The following is a 14,311-nucleotide window of genomic DNA, read 5'->3' as shown; positions in this document are numbered from 1 at the left end:
AAAAAAAAAAGAAAGAAAAAAAAAAGAGGAATAGTGTCTGAGGAAGTTATACCCCACACTAGCTTGGTGCCTCTGAGCAAGAATTGGAAGAGGACATCCCATGTGATCTGTCATGTTAGAGCTTTTCCTTCCCAAGCTTGCTGGTATTCCCTCATCTTTTCCGCTGGTCCCCATACACAGTTTTAAAGAATGGAAAGATGGCCAGTAAGCCTGATGACTCCCCCAGATCCCACAAGGTGGCAGGAGAGAACCGACGCCTCAGAGTCAGTTGGCCTCTGACTTCCACATATACATGTCTGAACACACACACACACACACACATACACACTGAAATAAGTGAATTAAATTAATAAATTTAAAAAAAAAAAGAAAAGGAAGGTTATGCTGACTAACTAGAAACACTTGAAGTTGGCTGGGTTTGCTGATTTTTTTTTTTTTTTGAGACAGGATTTTTTGTGTAGCCCTGGCTATCCTTGAACTCACTCTGTAGACCAGGCTAGCCTCAAACTCAGAAATCCGCTTGCCTCTGCCTCCCAAGTGCTGGGATTAAAGGCGAGTATCACCACTGCCTGGCAACTTTGCTGAATTTCTAGTGAGAAAATTGAAGGGAACTTTTATTCTCAATGTGGTACAGATGAAATGCTGCCTTATCTCTGAATTGAAAGTTCTTGAGAATATTTTATTTTTATTATATATTTAATAAATTTTAATTAAAATACTAATGAATATTATATATTTAATAATTTTTTATTTATTAGAAGAGCCTTTGCTTCTTTTAAAAATCAAGATGCTATTTTTTAAATCTAATTTCTGTTCTTCATACTTTATAAAACCCTGATGTCTTTTTTTCTGTAGTTATAGTCTGTGAAATGCTGCTCTGCAGAGCCCAATGTCTTTGCTGTCCTGATTATCTCTGACTGGCTGTCTGTTTGCTTTCTTTTAACTCTCAAAGTGTGATGCTGCCCTTACGCTGTGGGAAGGTTTCTGAGCAGCAGGCTGCCTTTGCCTCCAGAAGAGGGACGATTAAGTAGCATCTCATAGTTGAGCTGCGTTTTCTAGTCTGTTTTGATGTATTTAATACTCTAACTGCTTTTGACTTAGGACAATCTCAAAACTTGAAGCTCAGGTGAAGCAAGCAGAGCACGAGAGGATGCTGAGTCTTCGCAATGGCGCTAAAGCTCCCACGAGGCCATCCCGGGCCAAGTAAGTGACTCCACTCAGTGTCCCTGCAGTGTAGCCTTTTTTTTGTTTTTTTTGGTTTTTTTTTCTGTTTTTGAGACAGGGTTTCTCTGTGGAGTGTGGCCTTCTATTACTCAGGAAGCTGGCAGTGAATTATCTATAGTCTTAGATGCATATTAAAGTCCCAGTCACTGGATGTCATCCACATCCCTACGAAGAAGCATTTTCGAGGATAAGAAAAGCAGAGTCAAGTGGTGTGAGAGCCTTGGGCAAGCGTCGTGTTCCTGACGCCATCTTCACTACTCTCCACATGACATAAGCATAGCTCCTGCTTTTTCACTCTGTCTTTTTCATGTAAGCAACTTTCAAAAAGATGTATTTCTCTCTGGGCAGGTATATAGACTTAAGTTCAGAAGCAGGTGTGGAAGTCCTGGAGCTGGAGTTACTGGCAGCTTTGAGCCATTCGACATGGGTGCTAGGAACTGAACTTGGGTCTATTGCAGGAACAGTGATCTCTGAGCCATCTCTCTAGCCCTACAATTTTTTTTTTTTTTTTTTTTTTGGTTTTTCGAGACAGGGTTTCTCTGTGTAGCCCTGGCTGTCCTGGAACTCACTCTGTAGACCAGGCTGGCCTTGAACTCAGAAATCCACCTGCCTCTGCCTCCCAAGTGCTGGGATTAAAGGCGTGCGCCACCACCGCCTGGCCAAAATTTTTAATGAGAGTTATATATGAGATTATTCTTTTCAAGTGTTCCTTCTTCATATTTGCCATCATTTTCCTGTTTGGTTTTCCATTCCAGAATCTTTTTGTTGGCTTTGTCCTTTTATTGAAGTAAATGTTCATGTGGACAGTTGTGCCATTAGCTTACCCTTCCCCCATCCCCATTCAATGTGGATGACAGCCAGGCGTGGTGGCATCTGCCTTTAATATCAGCATTTAGAGGCAGAAGCCGTTGGATCTCTATGAGTTTAAGGCTACCCTGGTCCACATAGTAAGTTTCAGGCCAGTCAGGGCTACATAAAGATACCCTGTCTCTAAAATGAAACAGTAACAAACACCAAGGTGAACAGGATATTCCTTTCTATAAACTGGACTGCTTTGCTAGTCTGCTGACCTTTATAGTGTCCTCCCACAGTCTGAGCTCCATCATCCTTCTGATGGGTATAGTTTGAGATTGTCCTGTTCTCTGCATCTTTGGAAGGAAGGGAAACAGGCTCTTGAAGTGGCGCACACCTCTAATCCCAGCACTTGGGAGGCAGAAGCAGGTGGCTCTCGAGACCAGCCTGGTCTACAGAGTGAGTTCTAGACAGCCAGAGGTACATAGTGAACCCTTGCTTCAAAAGAAAAAAAAGAGGAGGAGGAGCAAGAAAGAAGAAGAAGAGGAGGAAGAGGAGAAAGAGAAGGAAGACAAGAAGGAAACAAACCCTTGAGTGTAAGAGGCAGCCTTGAATTCTCTTTATGGTTCTTGCTTCAGTTAGAACTTCATCTTAACAGCTGCCTCTCCCATGAGAGCTGCAAAGGGAGCACACATAATCACCTGTTAGAACAAGGTGCTAGGCCGGAGCACAGTTTAAAGTTTTACCACTAAAGTCCAGTCATTATCTATAAATACAGATATTTTTAAATTTTCTATTTATTTATTTACATCCCAAATGCTGTCCTGCCTCCTGATCCCCTCATCATAGACTCCCTGACTGACTCCCCTCCTCCTCTGAGAGGGTGGGGCACCCCCTGAGTATTCCCCCACCCCCACCCCCCCCACTCCCCGCCGTGCATCAAGTCTCTGCCAGTGTAGGTGCATTCTCTCTTTCACTAAGGCCAGACAAGACAGCCCTGTTGGGGAATGAATACCACAGTCAGCCTACAGCTTTAGGGAGAGCCTCTGCTTCAGTTGTTGGGGAGCCCACATGGAGACTGAGCTGCATGTCTGCTATATAGGAGCCTGTGTGGCTCAGTCTCTGAAAGTTTCCACAGGTCCAGGTTATTTGACTCTGTTGGTCTTCCTGTGGTGTTTCCATTCCCTTCAGGGTCTTCAGTCTTTGTCACAACTCTTTCATAAGTGTCTCCAATTTCTATCCAGTATTTGGCTGTGAGAATCTGCATCTGTTTCAGTCAGCTGCTGAGTAGAACCTCTCAGAGGACAGTTATGCTAGGCTCCTGTCTGCAACCATAAGAGAGTCATTAATAGAGTCAGGGATTGGTGCTTGCCCATGGCTTTCAAATTGGGTTAGTTACTGGCTGACCATTCCTTCAGTCTCTGCTCCATCTTTGTCCCTGTATTTCTCTTAGACAGGACAAATCTGTGGTCAAAAGGTTGTGGGTGGCTTGGTGTCCTTATCCCTCCACTAGGGGTCCTGCCTAGTTACAGGAGGTGACCTCTTCAGTTTCCATGTCCCCACTGTTAGGCTTCTTGGCTAAAGTCACCCATATTGACTCCTGGGACCCTCTCCATCCTCCCCCGACCCCATCCCAGATCTCTGGGATTCCTAAAGATTCCTCCCATCCCTAACCCTAGCAGCGGCACGTTCCCATTCATTCTCCTGGTCCTCTGGGTCTTTCTCCTGTCTCTTTACATACCTGATCCTCCCCCATCCCATTCGCCTCTCCCTCTCTTCTCCCATTACTTCCCTTCCTTCCTCCTCCTCCTCTTCTGATTATTTTGCTCCCCCTTCTAAGTATGATTAAAACATTCTTGCTTGGACCTTGCTTCTTGTTTAACTTCTTTGGGTCTGTGGGGTGTATCATGTGTATTGTGTAGTTTATGGCTGATATCCACTTAATCGTGAGTACATACCATGCATGTCCTTTTGGGTCTGGGTTACCTCACTCAAGATGATATTTTCTAGTTCCATCCATTTGACTGCAAAATTCATGATGTTCATGTTTCTAATAGCTGAATGAATTCCATTGTGTAAATGAACCACATTTTCTGTATCCATTCTTTGGTTGAGGGACATCTGAGTTATTTCCAGTTTCTGGCTATTATGAATCAGGTTGCTATGAACATAGTGGAGCATGTGTCCTTGTGGTATGGTGGAGCATCTTTTGGGTATATGGTCAGGAGTGGTATAGCTAGGTCTTCAGGTAGAACTATTTTCAAATTTCAGAGAAACTGCTGGATTTATTTTCAAATTGGTTATTGAAGATGCTTTCTTTTTCCATTGTATGGGTTTGGTTTCTTTGTCAAAAAATTCTACCGAAGAACTCCTACAGCTGATAAACCAGCAGTGGAGGAGTGTTCCCCTTTCTTCACCAGTATGTGCTGTCACTTGAGTTTTTGATCTTAGCCATTCTGATTGGTATTAGGTAGAATCTCAGGATCATTTTGATTTGCATTTCCTTGATGACTAAGGATATTGAGCATTTCTTTAGGTGCTTCTCAGACATTTGAGGTTCCTCTGTTGAGAATCCTGTTAGCTCTGTACCCCATTTTTTAATTGGGTTATTTTGTTTGTTGGAATCTTAACTTCTTGAATCTTTATATATTTTGGATAATAGCCCTCTGTCAGATGTAGGGTTGGTAAGGATCTTTGCCTAAACTGTAGGTTGTTCTTTTGTCCTATTGACAGTGTCCTTTGCCTTAGAGAAGCTTTTCAGTTCCATGAGGTCCCAGTTATCAATTTTTTTTAAGATTTATTTATTTATTTTATGTGTATGAGTATACTGTAGCTGTACAGATGGCCATGAGCCATCATGTGGTTGCTGGGAATTGAACTCAGGATGGCCCCTGCTTTGCTCCGCCCCACTTCACTCCAGCATAATATACTGTAGGTGTCCTCAGACACCCCAGAAGAGGGCGTCAGATCTCATTACAGGTGGTTGTTAGTCACCATGTGGTTGCTGGGATCCTAACTCAGGACCTTCGGAAGAGCAGTCAGTGCTCTTACTAGCTAAGCCATCTCGCCAGCCCCCCATTTATCAATTGTTGATCTTAGAGCCTGAGCCGTTGGTGTTCTGTTGAGAAAGTTGCTTCCTATACCAAAGCATTGAAGGCTGTTCCCCGCTTCTCTTCTATGAGATTCAGTGTATCCATTCTTATGTTGAGGTTCTTGATCCACTTGGACTTGAGTTTTGTGCAGGGTGATAGATACGAATGTATTTGTATTCTTCTACATGCAGACATCCAGTTAGACCAGCACCATTTGTTGTTGAAGATGCTTTCTTTTTCCATTTTACGGTTCTGGCTTCTTTGTCAAAAAATTCTACCAGAGAACTCCTACAGCTGATAAACCAGTTCAGCAAAGTGGATGCATAGAAAGTCAGTAGCCTCCCTTTATACAAATGACAAATGGCCCGGGGAAAGAACCTAGGGAAGTGGCGAGCTACAAATAATATAAAATATCTTGGTGTGACTCTAACCAAGCAAGTGAAAGATCTGTATGACAAGAACTTCAAGTCCTTGAAGAAGATATCAGAAGATGGGAAGATCTCCCATGCTCATGGGTCGGTAATATTAACAGTGAAAATGGCCATCTTACCAAAAGCAGTCCACAGATTCAATACAATCCCCATCAAGATTCCAACACAAGTTTTTACAGACAACAAGAGAGCAATTCTCAACTTCATATGGAAAAACAAAAAACCCATGGTAGCCAAAACAATCGAGAACAATACAAGAACTTCTGGGGAAATCCTTGACCTCAAGCCGTACTATAGAGCAACAGTGGTAAAAACTGCATTACGGGTCTGGAGAGATGGCTCAGTGATTAAGAGCACTGACTGCTCTCCCAGAGGTTATGAGTTCAAATCCCAGCAACCGCATGGTGGCTCACAACCATCTGTAATGAGATCTGATGCCCTCTTCTGGTGTGTCTAAAGACAGCTACAGGGTACTTATATATAATAAATAAATAAATCTTTAAAAGAAAACTGCATTGGTATTGGTACAGACAGGTTGATCAGTGGAATTGAATCGAAGACCCAGAAATAAGCTGACATTTTGTCTTTTGTTAACAGAAAGACTTTTTCTTTTGGAATGGGTCTATATTAAGCTGTGGTTTTCTGCTTTAGTTCTCTAGAATTATCTTACTGTAATCTTTGGTTTAGTTTTTCTTTTTTTTTCTTTTTTTTGGTTTTTAGAGACAGGGTTTCTCTGTATAGCCCTGGCTGTCCTGGAACTCACTCTGAAGATCAGGCTGACCTCGAACTCAGAAATCCTCCTGTCTCTGCCTCCCAAGTGCTGGGATTAAAAATGTGTGCCACCACTGCCCGGCTCAAGTTTTTGTTTTTGAGACAGTCTTTATTATATAGCTCTGGTTGGCCCAGTACTCATTCTGTAGCTTAGGCTAGCCTCAGAGGCAGTGGTCCTCTCTCCTCTGCCTCCCAAATAGTAAAATTGCAGGGATGCACTGCCCTGGCACATTGTTAGCTGGATGACACATTTACAGAAGAAGGCTTTAAATATTAGAATTCAGTTTTTAGTTATGATTTTTGGTATAAAGTATATTAATAAGTAGTTCATTATTTCATAATGATGTCTGTCAGAAAAATGAAGTTGTGATTTCTAACCTTCCTAAGCTGTAATTCTCAAAACACTTTCCATATCTTTGTTTAGTAATCGTAATAGAATATAATGGATTCTTGTATTTAAAAGAAAAGTTAGGGACTGGAGAGATGACGTGGTAATTAAGGGCATTCCCCACTCCAGAGAACCAGTGGTCAACATCCATGTTGGCAGCAAACAATTGCTCGTAACTCCAGCTTTGGGTGACATAATACCCTCTTCTGGACTCTGGGAGCCACAGTCATGTATACAAGCTCCCACTCACAAACACACATAGACCTATAATTTAAAAATAAAATAATTTAAAAAATCTTTTTTAAAAAGTAAAGAAATATTAGGGCTGTGCTATGTCTCAGCAGCTAGAGACAGTTGCCACAAAGTGTGAGCACCCGAGCTTGAGCCCACACAGGGAAGGAAAGAACCAATTCCCACAAAGTGTGAGCACCTGAGCTTGAGCCCACACAGGGAAGCAAAGAACCAGTTCCTTGGTCATGTTTGTTCTTTTTTTAAAAAGGTTTATTAATTTATTTTATTTATATGAGTACACTGTAGCTGTCTTAAGAGATACCAGAAGAGGGCATCAGGTCTCACTAGAGATGGTTGTGAGCCACTATGTGGTAGCTGGGAATTGAACTCAGGACCTCTAGAAGAGCAGTCAATGCTCTTGACCGTTGAGCCATCTCTCCAACCTGAAAGAACCAATTCCTAAGAGTTGTTTTCTGACCTTCTGACTTCCACAAGTCAGCCATGACAAAAATGCATGCGTATTCTCACAATGAAAAGAAATCAATAAATCTTGGAAGAGAAAATTTAGCCTGATGTAGTAGTGTATATACACACTTACAGTTCCCGCTCTTGGGAGATGGATGCTGGAAGATCAGTTCAAAGTCATCCTTGGCTACACAGCCTGCTTGATACCAAGCCTGGGTTATGGAAGACTCGGACAAAAAATACAAATCAAACTAGTCAAAAGGAACCAAAGGTAAATTTTTGAGAACAAGCAGAAAGGGCATAAAGTTTGGGGTTTGAGAGCACACCAGGGCCGTGAGGGCGCTGCTCATTCCTGTTGTTATAAGCAGGAGGCAGAGTGTGCATATGACCTGCGAAGGCCTGACCCCAGTGACCTCCTCCCACCAGCTAGGCCCCTTACCCCTAAAGTCCCATAATCTTCCCAAACAGTACCAGTATCTCAGGATCCGATGTCAATAGCCTGAAGGGGACATTGCATTTATACCATGATACACGGCTCAGATAGTCACAGCAAGAAGTCATGTAGCTCTAGGTGACATTGTAGATTGACCATAGATGGTTTTCTAAGTTATTATTAGATATTTGGATTTTAACCTTTAGTCCATTGGGAATTCTCTGGAAGATTTTATTTTATTTTTGTTTTGTTTTGTTTTGTTTGAGACAGGGTTTGCGTTTGTAGTCCTGGCGGACCTAGAACTTCCTATGTAGTCCAGGCTGGCTCCAACCTGATCTTCCTCCTTTATCCCAAGTGTTGGGATTAAAGGTGTGTGCTATTATACCTGGTGTAGATTTTAGAGACTGTGTGTGTGTGTGTGTGTGTGTGTGTGTATGTGTGTGTGTGTGTGTATGTGTGTGTGTGTGTGTGTGTGTATGTATGTGTGTGTGTGTATGTGTGTGTGTGTGTGTGTGTGTATGTGTGTGTGTGTGATGTTCCTTTGCCATGGTATACATGCATGGAAGCTAGAAGATAATTTTCTGGAATTCTTTACTTCTTTCTTCATATAAATTCTAGGGATGAAACCAAGTTGTTAGTCTTTGGGGGTGAGTGCTTGATCCACTGAGCTATCTCCTGACTCCTGTAGATTTTTGTATAATAAAACAATGCCACCTGACTTGTATATGTACGATTCCTGCCATGAGGAAGAGATGAAGTAGGCCATCTTAGTGCAAGGCAAGCAGGGTTCCGGGTGTCTGGTATCTGTAAGAATGATAGATAAGGGCCAGGGAGGCAGCTCAGTGTACAGAGGTGCTTGCAACCACATCTTACAACCTCATGGCTGAAGAAGGGAATTAACTTCCAAAAGTTGTCCTCTGACATCTACATACACATCGCAGCATGTCTGTGCACACACAAAATAAATAAATGTAATATGTTGGTTTTTTTTTTTTTTTAATATATAATTACAAGAAAAAGGAGTTTGGAAGGTTCTAGAGGTAGAATCCACAGAATGTGGTTGTGTATTAGTTGATGAGACAAGAGAGGGACAGCTCAGGCTGAAGAGATGTCTCAGTGGTTAAGAGGTTCCAGAGGTCCTGAGTTCAATTCCCAGTAACACATGGTGGCTCACAACCATATGTAATGGGGTCTGATGCCCTCTTCTGGTGTGTCTGAAGACAGCTACAGTGTACTCACATACATAAAATAAACAATTCTTTAAAAAAAAAAAAGAGAGAGAGGGACAGCTCAGAACATGTAAAGAGCTCAGACTGTCACGAAGATTTTTGCTTGTGATATAACATGGACTTGAAGCAGAAATCAAGTGGGGAATTGTAAATGTAGGCTTGGAGCTCAGAACTCCTAGTCTGGAGTTACAGTGTTGGAGTCAGTTATTTCCCAATGGTGCTTACAGGGTTGATAGGAGCTGAATGTCAGTAGGAGTTGGTGCAAGACAGAGCTCTCAGGTGCCCTGCTTTCTTGTTGGGTAGAGGAGTTTGGCAAAGGAGCCATTGAAACAGCCGCTGCAAGTGAGGGGGCACTGAAGCAGCCGTAGTCATTGAATGCTGCTGAGACATCGGCAGGAAGGACTGAAGCGGCCAGCTGGATCTACAAGCTGAACACTGCTTTGACTCAGGAGTGTGGAGAGCGTGAGACGTGTTTGTAGTGTGCTGAAGACAGCCTACATATCTAGCACCTGGAAATGCATATGTGTGATGTCCTTATTCAGTGTGGCCGTGTATGATGGGAAAGGTGTGGCAGGTTGCAGGTGCTAGGTAGGCCAAACACAGCCTTCCTACACCATCATTTTTTATGATATGTAGGACTGAGGAACTTTTAGTGTTTTTGACAGGGCTGAGACTTTACAAGCTCAAGGACCTGAGTTCAAGCCCTAAAACTTAGAAAAATGCTAGGTGTGGGGCTAGAGAGATGGCTCAGCTGTTTAGAGCACTGGCTACTTTGTCTTACAGAGGATCTGGGTTCAATTCCAGGGCCCACATGATGGCTCACAGCCATCTGTAACTCCAGTTCTAGGTGATCTGACATCATTTCTGGCCTCCAGGGACACCAGTCATACATGTGATTCATAGACATACATGCAGGCAAAACATCTATACATATAAAATAAAATAATAAAAAATAGTAATAAAAAATATCCCAGAACTCAGGAAGTGGAGACAGGCAGATTTCTGTGGCCAATCTGATATACAAATCGAGTTCAGGACAGCCAGAGAAAACCTGTCTCAAAAAACCTAAATAAGTAAATAAAAAAAAAATTTCAAACACTGGGTATGGCTGGGCAGTAGTGGTGCATGCCTTTAATCTCAGCACTTGGGAGGCAGAGGCAAGAGGATCTCTATGAGTTTGAGGCCAGCCTGGTGTACAGATAGAATTCCAGGACAACTAGCTCCCATCCACCCCCCAAAGAAAAAAAGCCAGGTTTGATATTTTTAATCCTAGCACTGGATATTTGGAGATAGGAGGATCCCTGTCACTCACTGGCTGTCAGTCTAGCAGTTAAAGACTCTGTCTCAAAGGAGGTGGATAGCCTCTTCTGAGATGACCTCTGAGCTTGTCCTCTGGCAACCATGTGAATGAACACACATATATGCATAAGATATTTGGGGCTAGACATTTAATCTGAGCACTCAGGAGGTAGAAACAGGTAGATCTCTGAATTCGAGATCAATCTGATCTATACAGTGAGTTCCAGGCCAGCAGTGGCTAAAGTGGTGCCAGTTAGGCTATATTGTGATGCCTTTAGGAGGAAGCTAATTCATTTGCATGTTGCCTTCCTGCTTTTGCATGGCAACAACAAAGCTAAGTAGTTTTTATTCTTTTGCCTTTTGTAGATAACAGTGTTAAAATGTCTCATCTGGATTGTCAATTTGGAGTAATTTTAATAGTGAAATATTGAACGATAAAAAACTAGTTGAGAAAGAAATAGAATTTTTTTCCATTTCACAGTGCTGGTGACTGGGGCTGGCAAGATGGCTGTGTGGGTAAAGGCCCCTGCTACCAAGCCTGAAATGAGTGTGATCCTTGATCCACCTGGTGCAAGGGAAAAATGGGCTCTGAGTTCCATGAGCGTACCACGACATGTGCATACCCCTCATAGTAAATCCATACAGACATATATAGACAAAGTAGATTTCTAAAAAAGAAAATCCAGAAACATTTATCTGGAAAATAGTTACTAGGGTCTTTATATGTCAGTTATCCATTCGCGTTATAAGATAACCATGTGTTCTTTTAAGTCTATATACCAAGTCAAGCTGTTGCGCTCTCTAGACAAACTGTAACCATTTCTTGTATTAGCCATGAAGTAATCTGAAAATATTATAAGAAAATCATTAATTTGCTGGTGATGGGACCCAGGGCCTGGTAAATGCTAGATAAAGTGTTACCAGTGAGCTACACCTTCCTGACCTTCAGTGAGAAAGAATTACAACCAACATCAGCATGAACCATAGTTCTTACAAATGCAGGCAGTCTTAAAACTTCCAGCAGGAATGCTGAGCACAGTTGAGAGCCTTGTCTACTGTGAGCAGGGAACTATGGGACTGAAGAGGCTCAGCGGGGCTTTAGCTGTTTGTAGTGGACATCTAAGGGGCGTAGAACAAGGTGTAGACCTTATACCAGTACCACATGCTTGAAACCTTTAAAAGAAAAGTATACATTTTAAACTGTGTGTGGATGAACATGTACTTGACACTGCTTGTGTGTGAAAGCCAGAGGACAACTTTCAGGAGTCAGTTCTCTTTCTGTCATATGACTTCCAGGATCAAACTCAGGTCTCAGGTGGGTGGCAAACCTTCCAACCTACTGAGCCATCTGAGACTCATTTGCATGTGTGTGTGTAATTTGTTTTAATGACAGCAAAAATAAAGGCCGAGTGCTTAGAATACAAAAGATCTACCGTAACTCAGTAAGAAGCAGACAATTTCCTCCATAGAAAAAGGAAAAAAGATGTGAAACTGCACAGAAAAAGAAATCCAAACGGCTAATAGCAATGAAAAGAGGCTCATTTTCCTAAGAAATCGGGAAAATGCCAGTTAAAATAATAGCATGTACTATTTTTGCCATCAGAGAGGCCAGACTTAATTCAATCTTAAGTTTGGCAGAGATGAAGAAAGGAACTCACACATACCAATGGCCACCTGCAGATTGATGGTGCTTGTCCAGAGGACTGTTTGACAGTAGCCAGAAGACTGAAGGTTATGAATACATCCTAAATTTCATAGTTGTGCTTTTAGACATTTGATTTTAGGTTAAGTCTCCCACATGTTAATTGTAGCATTGTTGAAACAGCATCCACCACCGGGAGACAAAATCAGCAGAGTGCATTCAGACTAGAGAAGTGATTGACAGCCCTGCGCGCCAGCATGAATAAACCATGAACATACTGTGGAGGAGAAGCATTAAAGGGTGTGGATAGCATGCCCTTGTTTAACAAATGCAGCTATACATATGTATACAATGTTATGTCTCACAATTAAAAACAAATATGGCTAAGATCTAAGCATCTGTTAAGACTGAGAGTAGGTAGGTGGGCGCTTGTAGTATTCTCTGTAATTTCCTACGAATGTTTGAAATGTTTCTTAATTTAAAAATTGAGGGAAAAGGGCTCTGTTCTGTTGCTCAGTGGCAGAGAGCCCGTGTAGCAGTGAACAAGGCCTGGGGGATAGCTCCAGGCTCACCAGAAGATCCTTTCTGAAAGGACACCAGTGAGCTGGGGTTGAAGTGAAACCTAACTTAGCCAAGAGCTTAACCTAGCAGGTTAGGTGTGACCTGAGCAGACAGGAAGGTGGCGAGCACTTTTAGGGTTTGCTGCTTCTTTGAAGCTGGGTCTGAGGTTATCTCCCGACCGAAGGCCACAGTGCAGAGCTGTTACAGGGTCAGGGCTTGCTGATCAAGGGGAAGAATGGCCTGGATGGAGTTGATCAGCAAAGCTCAGCCACGGAGGATGGACAGGAAGTGAGGCCACTGTCCTCCGTCAAGCTTGAGGTTTTACTTCCAGTCAGATAGTGAGAGTTGGAGTCAGGGTTGTGAATAGCTCAGGTGGTGTATGTGCATTCCAGAGTGGACAGAGGAAGTGGAGAAGCTGGGATTGATTGGTGAGCTGAGGGATCCTGGGCCTGCTAGCTGCTTGCTGGGGTGATGCTTGGCAGCAGCAAGAACAAAGGCGGGGGAGGAGTTGGGGTGTTTAGTTTCCTTAGAGCTGTGATCTTGGATTATGTCAGAGTCTAGTTGTATCCTTGGAGGTAGATGACTTTGTAGACAGAGTCACTGGGTCTAGCGGTCAAGGATAGCTCTGGGAGTCGCCTAGTGTGGTGGTGACAGCAGGCCTGGAGATGAGATAGGTTTGTGCTGATTTATTTTGTCAGTTTGACACAAACTGGAGTCATCTGGGAAGAGGGAATCTCAACCGAAAAACGCCTCTATCAGCTTGGCTCTGCTTGACGTTCATGTGGGAGGACCCAGCCTACTATGGGCAGTGCCACCCCGTGCAGACAGACCTGAGACAGAGTGTAGAGGAAAGTTGGCTCTACTCAAGCCTGGAGAGCAAGACAGTAAGCAGCACTCTTCCATGATCTCTGCTTTGTTGTCTGCCTCCAGGTTACTGCTCTTCCTACCCTGGCTAAGTAGACCAGGCTAGCCTGGCACTCAGATCCATGTCCTCTGCATCCTGAGTGCTAGAGTTTAAGGCATGGGCTACCACATCCTGCACTGGTTCAAAGTCTAGTATAGGGCAGGGTAAGACTAGGTGTAAACCTTGACAAACTGAGTTTTTAACATTATTACTATGTACATTTTATTATCTGGGTAAGTGATATGAACCTTGGGGAAGCGAGGTTTTAAAAAGTAGTTTGTGTTTTATTGTCATCATCACATGCATATGTGTGTGTGTGTGCGCGCGCGCGCGCGCGCGTGTGTGTGTGTGTGTGTGTGTGTGTGTGTGCGCACGTGTGTGTGTGTGTGTGTGTGTGTGTGAAGGCCAGAAGAAGACAACTTGCAAGGGTCTGTTCTCCCTTTCTACTGTATGAGTCCTGGGGATTGAACTCCATATTCAGACAGAGGAAGTGATAGCCCTGTGCCGCTGGGATTGTAGCTGCTCTGAGAAGCCAGATAGCAGCCTGATGCTTGGGAGAATGCAGAGAGTGTTTGTAGGGAATGGGAAAGCAGCTGTACTCCATCCGCTTACTCAGAGCTAGGATAGAGAGAAGGGACTAGTGTGCTAGAAGGCAGGTAGGGCTGTGCAGGGCCTTGAGCACCCAACTCTTCTCCATCTTAGGGGAATGTTCAAAAGTTCAGCTGAGCCGAGCGGTGGTGGCGCACGCCTTTAATCCCAGTACTTGGGAGGCAGAGACAGGTAGATTTCTGAGTTCGAGGCCAGCCTGGTCTACAAAGTGAGTTCCAGGACAACCAGGACTATACAGAG

The 14,311-nt window shown here is 43.2% G+C and overlaps 1 protein-coding gene across 8 annotated transcripts in view; it reads left to right on the top strand.

Moving 5' to 3' along the window:
* Mphosph9 (M-phase phosphoprotein 9) overlaps positions 1-14,311 on the top strand; it is a 69,363-nt gene that overhangs the window by 41,234 nt on the left and 13,818 nt on the right. For all 8 annotated transcript variants that reach the window (XM_031337917.1, XM_031337921.1, XM_031337920.1 and 5 more), the window contains one exon: positions 1,102-1,203. In XM_031337917.1, the coding sequence (XP_031193777.1) occupies positions 1,102-1,203 (102 nt within the window). The remainder of the gene's footprint in view (positions 1-1,101; positions 1,204-14,311) is intronic.

Source organism: Mastomys coucha, unplaced genomic scaffold (genome assembly GCF_008632895.1).
Source record: "Mastomys coucha isolate ucsf_1 unplaced genomic scaffold, UCSF_Mcou_1 pScaffold22, whole genome shotgun sequence".
In the NCBI taxonomy this organism is placed as follows: domain Eukaryota; kingdom Metazoa; phylum Chordata; class Mammalia; order Rodentia; family Muridae; genus Mastomys; species Mastomys coucha.
This window is presented reverse-complemented; position numbering and strand designations above follow the sequence as displayed.